The 14,039-nt window shown below is 33.6% G+C and overlaps 2 protein-coding genes across 2 annotated transcripts; both read right to left on the reverse strand.

Annotated features, from left to right (window-relative positions):
- Positions 1 to 662: 662 nt before the first annotated feature.
- On the reverse strand, positions 663 to 3,075 carry LOC114425770. The gene is made up of 5 exons (XM_028392725.1): positions 2,562 to 3,075; positions 2,043 to 2,231; positions 1,742 to 1,930; positions 1,535 to 1,617; positions 663 to 912 (listed from the first exon to the last, which is right to left on the reverse strand). Exons 1-3 carry the CDS (start codon positions 2,914 to 2,916, stop codon positions 1,776 to 1,778), a joined length of 699 nt encoding a protein of 232 aa, XP_028248526.1. The 5' UTR covers positions 2,917 to 3,075; the 3' UTR covers positions 663 to 912; positions 1,535 to 1,617; positions 1,742 to 1,775.
- Positions 3,076 to 5,283: 2,208 nt separating this feature from the next.
- LOC114367829 (scarecrow-like protein 13) lies at positions 5,284 to 9,113 on the reverse strand. Its single transcript, XM_028325034.1, has 2 exons — positions 8,905 to 9,113; positions 5,284 to 7,472 (listed from the first exon to the last, which is right to left on the reverse strand). Exon 2 carries the CDS (start codon positions 7,269 to 7,271, stop codon positions 5,625 to 5,627), a length of 1,647 nt encoding a protein of 548 aa, XP_028180835.1. The 5' UTR covers positions 7,272 to 7,472; positions 8,905 to 9,113; the 3' UTR covers positions 5,284 to 5,624.
- Positions 9,114 to 14,039: the final 4,926 nt, after the last annotated feature.

Raw genomic sequence — 14,039 nt, forward strand, 5'->3', positions numbered from 1 at the left:
GGAATGTAATAGAAATATAGGATAGTGAAAATAGAAATCCCCATTCAACTATGTGTTGCGGCCCACAAATGAATACATCTAATTCTACCAACCTCCCTATCACACAAACGATGGGAATATTTGGTGAGAATGACTCTCAAATCCACTAATGAGTATCTATAATCTATGATATTAAATTTACGAATCTATCAATAATTTATAAATTTATCTATAATATTAAATTTATGAATAAAAAAATAAGTTTGAATTTCATGTGGTAAAATAAGATTGCTTCCCAAGCTTGGATTACACGTTTCATCATTCGGTATTTCATAATTATTTGATTCGTTTACAAACTAAATCTAAATTATATATTTATGTCTTGTTAATATATATGGAACAAAAAATAATTAAAAAACTATTTTAATCAATTTTTGAAATTAAAATTAAATCATTTATAAGTATCTTTAATAAGTCAATAAATTCATCCTTAATTTTTTAAAACCATTTTAATGTTTTTAATTGTTTATTAAAATTAAATATTTATAAGTATTTTTAGTAAATCAATTCATTCAATCTTAGTTTTTTAAAATTAATTTTAGACTCGATCAATAACGTGAAATCAAATACATACTAATTTGTACTAATCATGTTCTTAAACAACAAATTACTAGCTATGGTCGTATACAACAAAATGGGGTAAGCAAATGGACAGTTAAATGATATAACAGATTGCGAAATCGAAAATAAATCTAGCATATGAGTAAATAATTAAAATTTGTTTTTTAAACTATGTATTTTAAAATCTTTGTAGGCTATTTTTAGACCAAGTATTAGAAAGATTGCTTTCCCCATCCAGTTCACCGAGGTGTTGATCGTTAAGAACCAATTTTTCAACCTCTTGCTACCCGTGTGCTTTCTCCATTCTCCATCCTATATTCATTGGAGCAAAAATGTAGTAAGAAATTGCTAGCTAAACTAAGTATATGAATGCTGATGCTTGATAATGCAATTGCTGGATAGTAACGGAAAAAAGAAATATAATAAGGTTCGTAACATCAACAGGGTGTAAAGTATATTTCTATTTAATAATGTGAAAAGATGTCAATTGGCTCAGTTGGTGAAATTCTTTACAGTGAACACGAGAATTAGGAACCAATCTCAGCTTTATGAAAAAGGAAAAGTAAAAAGAAAGACAAAGAAAGCAGTTCATCTATACTTATCTAGTATACTATCATGTAAAGAAAAAAAAAAGAAACCAAAGTCTAGGAAGATCTATCTTCATCAACCAGCTAGACGCAAAAAAATATATCTGGAGAACTATTCATAATGTTGACGTTGATTAATAATTATCAGTATTCATTCCACCATATATAGTGCAGTCAATTCCTTCCAATGTAAACTTTTGTGTGTGTATGTGACGTTTAAATGCAAGTTAGCTGTTATCAAAACCAACCATAAAGTCTTCATTCATGTCATAATAAAAATGGAATTTCAAATAATAAAATGGAGATAAATCAGCAAAAAAAACTTCAACATGTCACTGCAAACTCACATTTATTCAATGAGAATATGTTGTTAGTGTCAACTGGGAATTGGTACCTCACTCTCTCCTCAAAAGACATGATAAGCATTTACCTGAAATCCATGATATGATTATTTTTTAGTGAAGACAAAGTAAAAATTACTTAATCCACAGACATAATTAGTTTTTCTATATTTATCAATTACATTCATAGATATGCAACTGTTTATGATGTACCTTTGAGTGAACTATTTGTTTTCATCTCAGAAAGTCAGGTAGAGCCTATGAAGCTCTCGTTACCAAGTAATTGAATCCCTTCTGATGGCAATTTAAGGTCCTTTTGATCTGCAGTCTCTATGGGTGGAGAATTTTTTGATCGGGCAAGACGCTTCACACAGTTCAAACGCAAGGATTTTGGTGTGCTACCTAAATTATTTTTAGAACAATCAAATTAACTAATAATAAAGGTGGCAACAACATACTTTTTTCCACTGAATATTTTCTTGGCATTTCTCTTTAATAAAAACTTACAACTCACCAAAATTACCGGCGGATACATCTTGATCTTCCTTAGCTATCAACTCTGCTACCAACTGGTGAGTAACAGCAGGATCATCATCCATTGAATGTGTCAGGTTTCGCGCAAGACCTTTAATATGATTCAGGCGCATCCTCCTTGGTGAATTGGCTGGTTTATAAACTAGAGTTTCCAACGGAATTGATGATCCTATTGGTTGCATTACACCATAAGGAAAAAAAAGAACCATTAATTTGTCTAACTTGAAAAGAAAAAAGGAATATATATGTATATATACATGGTATCAACTCAGGTGAGAAGACTTTGTTAATGTAAAAAATAGGAATTGTAAATATAAACTATTAGATCAGAAATTGAATAGTCAAGATTAAGAATGCACGTAATTTTTTAAGTGATCATGTGAACATGATTCTTGTGTAGTTGGCTGATCTAGATTTATAAGGAGTTGTTCCCGTATTATATATGTGTGTACGTTCTCTCTCTGATTGTCAAGTGTGAATGAACATAACAAAAATTCACCTTCAAGAACTTTGGATCCAAAATTGAATGTTTCTTGTACTTGGTTGAGGCCTTGAGAAAGGACTCCATAGTCTAGAAAGGTAGAAGAAGTGAGACCTTGAAGCTCATCACTGGTACTAGCTTCACCTGCACTTGATTCTAGAGTTTGAAGTTGAGGAAAAGGAGAATATGGAACTTGAGCATTTGCAGCTCTTTGTCTTCGAAGCTGGTAATTTCTGCGGCGCCTTGCAAGATGTCTTTCCCTTTGTTCTTGAGTCATTGATTGTCTCCTCTGCCTGTCTCGGATGCGCCTCCTCTCCCTCTCTTGCTCCCTCTGCATTCTCTTTAACTCTCCTCTCTCTGGAAACTCCTGCATGCTCACTCACCCCACATTTTTTTCTTTTCTCCTTTTGGATAATTAAATAACAATTCTTGGTCCTCAACAAAACATTGATAGCGATGTACTTTCCTAACCAAGAAACATGGAACATGAATTCTGAGTCAAGATGAAACTTATATTATGAAGCACATTTCATATGGATGGAATCCTTGTGTAATAAAATTAGAAATTTATGGAAATCTAGCTAAATCTCAGATGATAATAATGATGTCTAAGCTAAAACTGGTAGTATCACATGAAATAACAAGAGGTTCATTCATGAAAATTGAACAATAAAGTTTCAACTTTCAAGGATCATTTCTTTATTTAAATGGCTAATAGTAATAACATATATAATTTAAAAGGGTGAGTATTTGTGGATTTGGAAAATGAAGATTGGGAAAGAAGGCATTTTTTTACCTGTCACTGCAGATATGAATTAATACTGGGGAGACAGAGCGAAGAAATTTGCGTGTGTAAGATGCATTAAAATGAAATGAAACACGGGATGTAAATGATAAAAAATATATTTTTTTATTTACTTAATTAATTAATTAGCTGTTGTTTTTCTTTTTTGGCTTGAGATTTGCATGTCAAGGTTCGTGGACCTCCCTTACTTCTGCGTCCCATAATAACGGTTCAATGGAGAATTTGCCAAATCAGTGATTGACACTTAACGGTGTGGTCGCTTCTATATACAAGGTCCAACATGCTTGTTCTTAATTTGTAATCAATATGACTGTTATTTGTTTAAATTTAGTAGCAAACCCGAAAAAAAAGAGAGATTATTGAAATTCGTTTTACATGCCAAAGAAACGAATCACGACATCCTTTACGTTTTTGCAATGACAAATTCTTAATTTAACATCGCCTTTTTTTTATGTAATGTATTTTTTTTTTCCAAAAGATTTATTATCTACCTTACAAAATAAAATGGAAATTGTAAAAACCGTGGAAAGGTATTCGGGTAGAGCATATCACACACGACTTATGTCAAGTGGTCCAACTCTGGTTCAATAGGATCTGCAAGTTATTATAAACATTTTCAATATTTACGGATAAAAAAACACCCATGACTTATGATATATTAACCAGCTGTTACCCCCGAATCTGACCATGTTTCCTACATGAGTATCTTCTTACAGAAATTATAAGATATGATTAAAAGATTGATTAGTTAGTTCCAATTAATTAGCTAGACAGTTAAGATTGGTTGATTAAGAGTTAGTTAATTCCCCTTGTATATAAGGTTCATTAATTAGCTTTTCATTAATTAGTTTTCTGACTGTATTTTGCATTGATGTTGTGACAAATGAATTATTTTGTAACGAAAAATCAACTCTAAATTTGGAGTTGAAGTAGAAAAGAAACGTTGTTTGTAATTGCTGACCTTTTCTCAATAAAATCTTACTATTATGTGATATGTACCAAGTTTTGAGCTTTTACTTGACTGTGAGAATTTCTGATTTAGTTTTAGTGGAAAGCATTCCAGTAAAAGCAGGAAGAAGGAGGTGAAGACCGAAGGGTTTGTCTGTTAATTTTATAAATACAAGGGGAAAAAAGAAATAATCTGATAAACCACATTTCAATCACATTTTTTTCTTTCATAAAGTTCCAACTATACATTCGGGTGGAGTTTCATTTGGACCACATGTTGATTCATTTAATCTCATTTATTCATTTTCTCATTTCGATTAATAATAAAATTCACTGATTTATTTCAAACTCTCTTATTGGATCTTTTCTCTTTGGATTCTATCATTTTCAACATATATTAATGACTATTTACATTATTATTGTAACAGTTACATTAATGAATGTCACAACGTGCTCAATAATATTCTACACGCTGTTTTCTGAAATTAAAATAGAGAAGGAAAATAGTAGACCAAACCCTTGTGATCCATGCATGTACTTTAAATATAGTGTTTGGTTGGAGGTAGGGAATTTTATAAATTTATTTTGTTTAGTTCAAAATTTTGAAGGAAAAGAGAGGAAAATAGAGAGCTAAGATCCCTCGGCAATTAATTTTGACTCTCCTCTAAAATCGAAAATTTTGGTAGGGAGAGTAACTTTTACACTAATTAAATTAAATTATCCTTAACTTAATAGTTTTATTTGATTGCTCTAAATATATAATACTATAATACAATATTTATTTCTCCTTCTCTTCTTTTCTCCTTTTAACAAAACAAGCTGTGTCTCTCTTTGGTTAACATCTCGTTCCTCTTCATCTTTAAACCAAACAGTACTTATTAAAGCTTTAGCTTTTAAAATTTTATGTAAAAATAAATAAAGGAAAAGGAAATAAAGTTGTGAATAAAATGAGTAACCACTATACTCTAAAAACTGCAAAACAGGGCATGTCAATAAATATGAGCTAGGTTTCTCTTTCGTTCTTTCTAGTATTGACATGTACAAGAAAGTTTAAAGACTAAGCTGAACCCACAAAAGGTAAAGGATACACGTTGGAAGAAAGCTAAGTCTCTAATTAATCCTATTGAGAAACAGCGGATACCACTAAATAATGACTTAATGTCATAAAAAGGAAAGAAATTAACAAGGAGGAAAATATGCATATACCAATGATGGGAATGGGGAGAGGTGATGGGTTCAAATTCCCCGCTAATAAAAGCTAATATATTACTAACAAATAATATTTGTGGATAAAAAAAAATACATATACCAATGACAATGACAATGAGTCAGTAACATCTCCAAGCAGAAGAGGTACACATAGCTCTACTCTTCCATCCTAGATAAAGAGCGCCATCTCTATGTTGAAGCCTATAATTTTCATTGAATTCATTCAACATATTCCTAACTGCAGCTGTGACTGAGGAACTCAAAGGGCATGGTGCAAAACCAGCCATTGAAAATCTTGACCTCCACTTCCCTAAGAGTTCATGCCTTTCCAGCCTCTCATCCCCCTCACAAGCTACCATGTTGACGATGTCGCGAGCCACGCAGTGTTGTTCTGCATTGATCCTTTGCTTATCATCTCTGGGGAGGGCCACATCTATGGACTCAAACATAGCAGTGTAGTAACTCAAGGTCTCAACAAACCTTTGGAAAAAGGGAGAAGTGTTGGTGTTGGATTCTTGCTCAACAAGGGTCACAACCTTGGGTGACAAGCTTTTGACCAGTCTCAATAGCCTGTCCCTATGGTTCTCTGTGCTCACACTCTCATCTGGCATGTGGTGCAAAACAAAAGGGAAGTTCACAACTAGAGCTTCCCCGGGTTGAATTACAAGGTTTTCTAGTTCAAGCTCACTTCCACACATAGCAGCACTGTGGAACTCAAATGGAACTCCACAAGATTTGGCATAATCTGAGAGGCGTTTTCCTACAATGTGAAGTCCTCCACCCCTTGCATGAAATGATTGTGAATCATCAACTCCGGTTACACGAATGAAAGGTGCTCCACCTGGACGAGATGCAAGAGCCTGAATAAGCAACAGCCACTGAGTGCCCTGTGCAACTTGGAAGTCAATTATGTGAATTCTTGATTCATTCAGCATTGCTTCTCCAATGACAGCATTTGCAGATGTGTAAGCAAACTTCCAATATGGGCAAATCTGGTACAGGATGTGCATGTAAGTCATGAGATCATTGCTTGTTGGTTGTTCACATTTCAAGGCCTTGTAGATTATGCTCCCTGAGGACTCCAACCTTGCTCTTAGACCCTCCAACATGTAGGCACCTAACCTCTGGATCGGATCACCCCCAACTGATACCATCTTTGCCAATACATTGTTCATAAATCCCACTGCTGTTTCAATATCATCATCTGCCACGGCTTGTGCACACCGAATGAGGACTTCTTTCAAGTCTAATTTTGGAATCATTTCCACAATCTGATCCCAATTGTGTTTAGCCGTTGGAGATGATGCTCTGTGGCGGCCACCCTTGTAGGAGCAGTGCCAACTATCAACAATGTCTGAATCAGGCCCCAACAACGAAATCTCGAGTTCTCTAAGCTTGTTCTTCAATTCGTAGCCGTCATCATCATATCTAGAGTGTGCACTTGTTGGTGATCCATAGGTGTTGTCTGATGACTGATGCTGGTCTGAATGAGAAGCTTGTGGAGAAAAAGGACTCCTATTGGATGATACACTAGCATAGGAAGGAGAATCACAACCTATGAGATCATTGATTGCTGGGGATGATTCAAGGGTAAAGTATTGCTCCTTGCTGGTTTCAAAAGAAATAGTGGTTCCCTGGCTGCTGCTATTATCATGGCATGAATTGCTTTGCAATATTTGGTAATGAGTGTAAGGATCAATATCTTGTGCAGGCTGCAGGTATAAATGGATACCAGCTGAAGTTGGGTGCTTCTTAGAAGTTTGCATCTAAAAAGAAATTATTTACTCAGTGATCAGAACAATGAGTGGTCAAACTTTGTAATTGTAAAAATGCTTCCTAGCTGCTCCTGATCAAATGCATACTAAAGTCCTACAACACCGTTTTGCTGTATGGTTAGTCTCCATTTTGATAAGCTGCTAGATGCTTTAGGTGTCAGCAAAAATTGTCGTCAAAAGAGCCAAATTAGCCTGCATAATATAATAAAGTGTTAATGGAGCTTCAAAGTTGATTAAATAAAGCAAGAAATCAATTTTAATAGCTTGCCAAAGCAATATCTGATCAAATGAAGATGTAGTAGAGAAAAGCACAGTCAAACTTAGAAATATGATGCTGATGCAATCTATAATGCAAAGATTTCAGGTCACTGAGGAGGTTTTACGTAAATGTTTCTATGCAGAGAAAAAAAAATGAAGGAAGCAAGGACTTTTTCACTATGGCAGAGAGTAGTTTTAAAATACTCACTTGTCTTTTCATACTCAAATAACAAGTCAAGGATATCCCAGCCTTATGATCATGATGAGTTGGAAGGGTAGCACAATTTCTAGAGGTGCAAAAGAAAGAAATAAAAAACTAGAAAATTATATTTGGTTTCTGTTTTAGAAGTTCTCTACCACAAGGCAAAGGAAGGGAAAGATAATTAGAAAGGGGGAACAGACCATTCAGTTGCTCTAGAATTCACGAGATGCAAACTCAATGTGAGTCAAATTTTGAAAGGGTCAAAAGAATGGGAAAAGATAAGGGCAAACAGATGCGCACTCCAATTAGGATTTCTTTCATGTAGCAACAAGGTGTTGCCGTCAAAATTCTAATATCTTATAGATGTTAATTAGCAACACCTTTTAAAAAAATCATCCACTAGTAAAACTTGTAATAGTTTATGTAATTAGAGATCAGAGAAGAGTTTGGCAGCCAAAAGCACAAAGCAACAAGCAAAAACAAGTTTTATTCCTTATTCCTGAGAAATAACTTTTGAGCATATAGGCTATCACGTAATTCACTTTACAGAATAGAAGGACTCTCAAAATTGAAAGCCATTAACAAAGGAAATGCTACACAAGCATAATTTTTGCTAGAGAGATACAATAAAAATTCATATATTCCAAGAAAAAAAAATGTAAATTCTACAAAGTTTTTGGAGAGAGAAAAAGGTTAAGTAACTGCCAAAAGCCCAAAATAAAGAGAAAGTAGTTTTTAGTTTTTTCTCTTTTTTTTTTTTTTAACAAAGTTGGCAAGAAAAACAGTAAAACCCCAAAACACAAATAACAATGCTCTAAAAGCCAGATGTTAGAACAAAACCAACCCAAACACGGTCCAAGCACACCCACAACCTCCATGTCAAAGAAATGGAACTAAAAAACTTGAGATACAAGAAACATGTCTTCAGACAACAAATCAGACCCGAAAATTTTGACTTTTGAAAACAGAAACCGATGTTTCAGCAGATTCTAACAAAAACCCAGATTAATTCTATAGTCAAACATGGTCCTCAAAGGCTCAAACAAAACCATGAGCAAAGTCCAACAACATGAACAGAAAGAAAAAACAACGTGCTATTTGTTGCCAACAACACAAACCCATCTCATCTCATATCATCAATCTTAGAGAAAGGACAGAACATACCTTTTGTTGTTCAGAATCAGAGGCGGGTCTTAGGTTGATTATATGTTCAGAGTTATTTGTTGTGTGGCAGAGATTCGTTGGAAGGAAGAGAGTGGTTTTGTTTTGCAGAGAGAGGTGTTTAGTTTAGCCTTATGTGGAGTTCAAAAACGATGGATTGGTAATCAGTGAGCGTTGTTGTTTCTGTGATTTTAATGTTACATTACATCATATCATTATAGCTTAGGACATAGTAGTATATATTTATAATAAATAAATAAATGCATGCTAAATAAGAATTGCCCTTATGAATGAAATATAATTACGTGATGACCCTTAACAACGTGGGACCTGCATGTCACAGTGCCACTCGGTTTCAGAGTTAGCAACAGCCACCAGAAAGATCATGGAATGGGAATATCATAACGAAATCAATAGAAGGTTCTTCTCCGACTCCGAGTAAAGTAGGTTCTCCGAGTAATTACTATCATTTATCAGGAAAACCGTACTTTTTTACTCGCAGTCTCACATTCATACAAATACATTAAAAAACAAAGACAAAAACATATGTTCATATATATATTGCTGACTTTTTTTACCTAGCATAGTAATGTTTTAATTTGTAAGCGATTACTATTACTATTACTCTTTCAAAACTCATTAATGATAATTGATTTCATTTAGCGTACGTGTGTGAACTGGACACACGTTTCGGAAGTCAAGGGAAAAAAAAGAGATCGAGTCCAAAATCATGGGAACCATGTTGAAAACGGGAGTGAAGTTAAAGATGGAGTATTTACCAACTAAGATGTAGGAGATAAAAAATAATTTAATTTTGAAATGAAGTTTATGCAAAACATAAATTAATAATCAACTTAATTTTAAGTTTCCATTTTAATGTATATAATTTATCTCAAATATATAATTTACCGAGAAAATTGTACCCTTTTGTTGTAACAAAAAAATGTACTGGGTTGATTTGAATACTTGGTTGAGTTGAATTATCAAGATTCAAGAGTGTAATCCAACATTATACAGTCGATCGTATTAAACTGTGTACTTGGTTAAATTGAATCAGCATCAAGTACACTAAAAAGGGACTTAAAAATAAACTATAAATATTATGAGAATCATAATAAAACTATGTATTTGGATAAATCTAAATAAACTTTTTATATAACTCTTTTAGGCATACCTTATCACCTTAGAGCATCTCTTCTAAAAAAAATCACCTTAGAACATTCACAATGAGAGTTATTGATAGGGAGCTTACCTCAGTCATGCCAAGAGAATCACAGGTAAACACAAACGTTATAGTGACAATGTTTGAATATTATTTTGTTTGTTGTTTTTGTTTGTATTTTTCATAAAGCTCTAGATGAATGTCAATTGTCATTTTCCCTTTATAGGGTAGTGTGTATCAAAGTATTGATATGAATGAAAATATCTAAACTTTTCCTTCGTGAGAGTAGCCCTAAATTAGTTGTTAGTTCTTTTGGTAAATCCATGAACATAACATTTTGGTGCTTTCATCGAGCCGTCATTTTTTTCCATGAGACCCACCAAGCCGACAAACAAAGACCTAGAAGATTCCCTCCAGCCCATCCTCGGGCATTTTTCCAAATTACAAACCCAATTAGACATTAACCATGACCTACAAGACTCACACCATGAGACCCTTACCAAGACCATGGTTGATCTTGCCTCACGCTTTCACTCTACCAATATTCCTATTACCTCCCCTATCCCCACCTAATACTAACCTTTCTTACACCCTCATTTCCTTAACTTCGGACCTCACACTTTCCCTTTTCCACCATCATTTTTATCCAACGTCACATCAGCCCTCTTTTTCACCAACACCACACTATGACGTCTACTGTCATTTCCTCACCCCAGATCTCTCCCTCTCTTACCTCCCCTGTATACATTTCATCCCCCAACCTTGGCCCACCCAGAAAATTGCTTAGAGCCTTTGGATTGGCTTTTCCAAGCTGACTAGTATTTCACCTACTATCAAATTCCTTGGGAAAATCGTCTCCTTATGGCGGCCTTTTTCATGCTCAATGATGCACTAGGTTGGTTTAAGTGGATGTACCACAACAACTAACTCACTGACTGGTTCGTTTTTGCTCGAGCTTTGGAACTCCGTTTTGGCTCATCCACATTTGAGAACCACCAAGCTAAGTTTTTTAAACTTAGATAAACAAGTTCGGTTTCTAATTACCAGACTTTGATTGAAAAACTTTGTAATCTCATAGTTGGTCTTGCCCTCGATATAATCATAAATTGCTTCATTTTCGGTCTTCAGGATGATATTTGGTGAGAAATTATTGTTTTGCAACCCCAATCTGTGTTCTAGGCTTTGGGCATGGCCAAGTTGATTGAATCTAAACTAAAGACCTTTCATCCTTGTTTCTCAGGTAACCCTTACGTGGGTCCTATCCCTCCTCAACTTTTTACCCCTCTAAAAGGCCCACCACCCCTCTGTCTCCCCAGCCCATTTCAAATGCCTCATTTGCCCATTCGTCTGGTAACCCCAGCCCAATACAATGAGAGACGAGTGACGATACTCTACTATCATTGTGATGGGTGTTTTCACCCAAGCCATAAATGTACACAACCCAAGTTTATGCTATTACTCTGTGATGAGAACCTCCCACCGGCCTTGACCCTCAAGGATATCCCGAATTTTGATATTTCTTCGAATCTTATCCCTGACCTGACCACACCACTTGAAAGTTTTCACCTTCTTTTATCCACCCAAGTGATGACTGGAACCTTATCCCCCCAAGCTCTTAAATTTGAAGGCCAACTCAATGGCCTACCCATTTCTTTTCTCATTGACACAGGAAGCTCCCATAACATTATTCAGACCAAAGTAGACACTGATTTACATTTACCTACCGTGCCTTATCCTCTTTTTGGCATCATTGTGGGTAATGGTGACCCACAAAAGTATGGAAACTCATGCAAATAAATCTCGCATGGATAATACCTTTTACATCGATGAGTGGGTTTTCTTACGTCGGCAACCTTATCGCCAACACTCTGTACAAGCCCGTCATTCCCACGGTCTGATTCCACCATCCTATATTACATAACCACCCCCATTAATGGTAGGCCTTGTGCGATGTGGGCCCCATTTCCTCAAACCTTGAGGACAAGGTTTCTCTTGTTCCTGGAGCCATTGATAGGGAGCCTACCTTAGCAAGGCCCAAGAGAATCACAAGCAAGCCCGAACACTATAGTGACTATGTTTAAATACTATTTTGTTTGTTGCTTTTGTTGTCTTTTCCATAAAGCTCTAGATGGATCTCAATTGTATGATCCAGATCTTCTAATCGTTGACCTTTTTCCTTTATAAGAGAGTGTGTATCAAAGTGTTGATATGAATTAAAATATCTAAATTTTTCCTTCCTAGGAGTAGCCATAGATTAGTTATTAGTTCTTTTGGTAGATTCGTGAATGTAATAGTTGTTTAATGAGTTATTTATAAAAAAATATATTATATTAATTAGTGAGAGTTGTATATAAACAATTGCTCATGAATTACTTAATTTTATATTAAATATAAGAAAAAAAGGAAATATTTATGAGCTAAACAATTTATTAATATAAATTTTCACTGAAAAAAAATTAATTGAGGTGTTTAAGTTTAAAGTGAAATGAATTAGGTTATTTATATGGGGATACGATGCAAAATTTCCTCACTTTTCTAAATATTACTATTTTTTAAGAATAGTTTCCTTTTTCTAAATTAAAAATTATAAATATATTGATTTAACTTCTAATCAAGTTCAACTCCAGTTTAATGAAGTTAATTCAACTTGAATTTATTTACAATTTTTGACAAAATCAAATTTTTTTGGTACAAGAATTCAAATCTAATCCAACTTAATTAAAATTAATCAAATTATAATACTCTGCAGTAAAACAAATCAAATTATAATACTTTTTTTACCTTTAATTAAAGCTAATCCAATCCTATAACATTGAATCCCGGGACCAGCCTTACTAATTAAAAGCGTGGATCCGTGATTATTAAAAGGAGGCTTGATCTAAGAGATCTCGCCTACTATCCATCAGCATAAGTTGAGTGCCAGATTGGAAAAACAAATTTGCGAATAGAGATTAATATATCGTTAAAAAAAAAACAATTTGAAAAAAGTGACATCAACCTGATGTCAAGTTTGTGTACATTAATTCATTGATAAGTTTGGAGTGAAGAAGATCAATTTTGACGGCCTAATTTTAACGTTAATTAATTGAAACAATAACTTACTGATCGATAAGAAATGTTCTTTATTTTATTTTTATAAATGATTATAAAAAAATCGTTTTATTTTCAAATACTATTTATATATAATAAATAAAATAAAATATATCTTTATCTTTGTCAGTATAATTATTTAAAAATAATAATAACAACATACTATTTCATAGTCATTTGTAAAGATAAAAAATATAAATATATTTTTTTCAAACCCTCCTTAATTATTATAAAGCTATTGGTTAGTACCATTAATTATTGAACAGAAGTTTTTCCACTCTTTTATATCATTATATGGTTTATATATGACAAACATGTAATCTTGTATTGTTAATTATTACTTAACGAGGTATTTTGTATTTGACTAAAAGAGAGATAATAATAAGTAAATGCTAGCTTGAGATATACAATAAGTACAACAAAGTGACAAACTTAAAGAATTCATCAGTTTGGCTTGGGTTGAGTGGTAAGGTAAGGACTCTCACTCCTTAAATAAGAAATTGGAGGTTTGATCTTCAGTTTTGGACTCTCACTCCTTAAATAAGAGATCTGTCCCTCTGCTCCAACACGGTTAGTAAGACAAAAATTTCAATTAAATTTTGATAAATTTGGTTACCTTGGTCTTGATCCTTTTCTTTTTCAAAATAATTAGGTAACTCATAAATTAGTCAGCTATCTTGTTTAACAAAAAAATAAGTGTTTGGTTAGCTTAAAAGCTTTGATTTAATATGCTAATTGAAATAGTGTGTTTATAAGTTAGTAGTCAATTTTTTTTCTATTAATTTCAAAAAGTGGCATTTTTTTACCATCAAACTAATATCTTCATTTAACTTTCTTTTTTTTATGAAATATACTTTACATAATAATAATAATGAAGGTCGATTGT

Source organism: Glycine soja, chromosome 9, assembly GCF_004193775.1.
Source record: "Glycine soja cultivar W05 chromosome 9, ASM419377v2, whole genome shotgun sequence".
NCBI lineage: Eukaryota > Viridiplantae > Streptophyta > Magnoliopsida > Fabales > Fabaceae > Glycine > Glycine soja.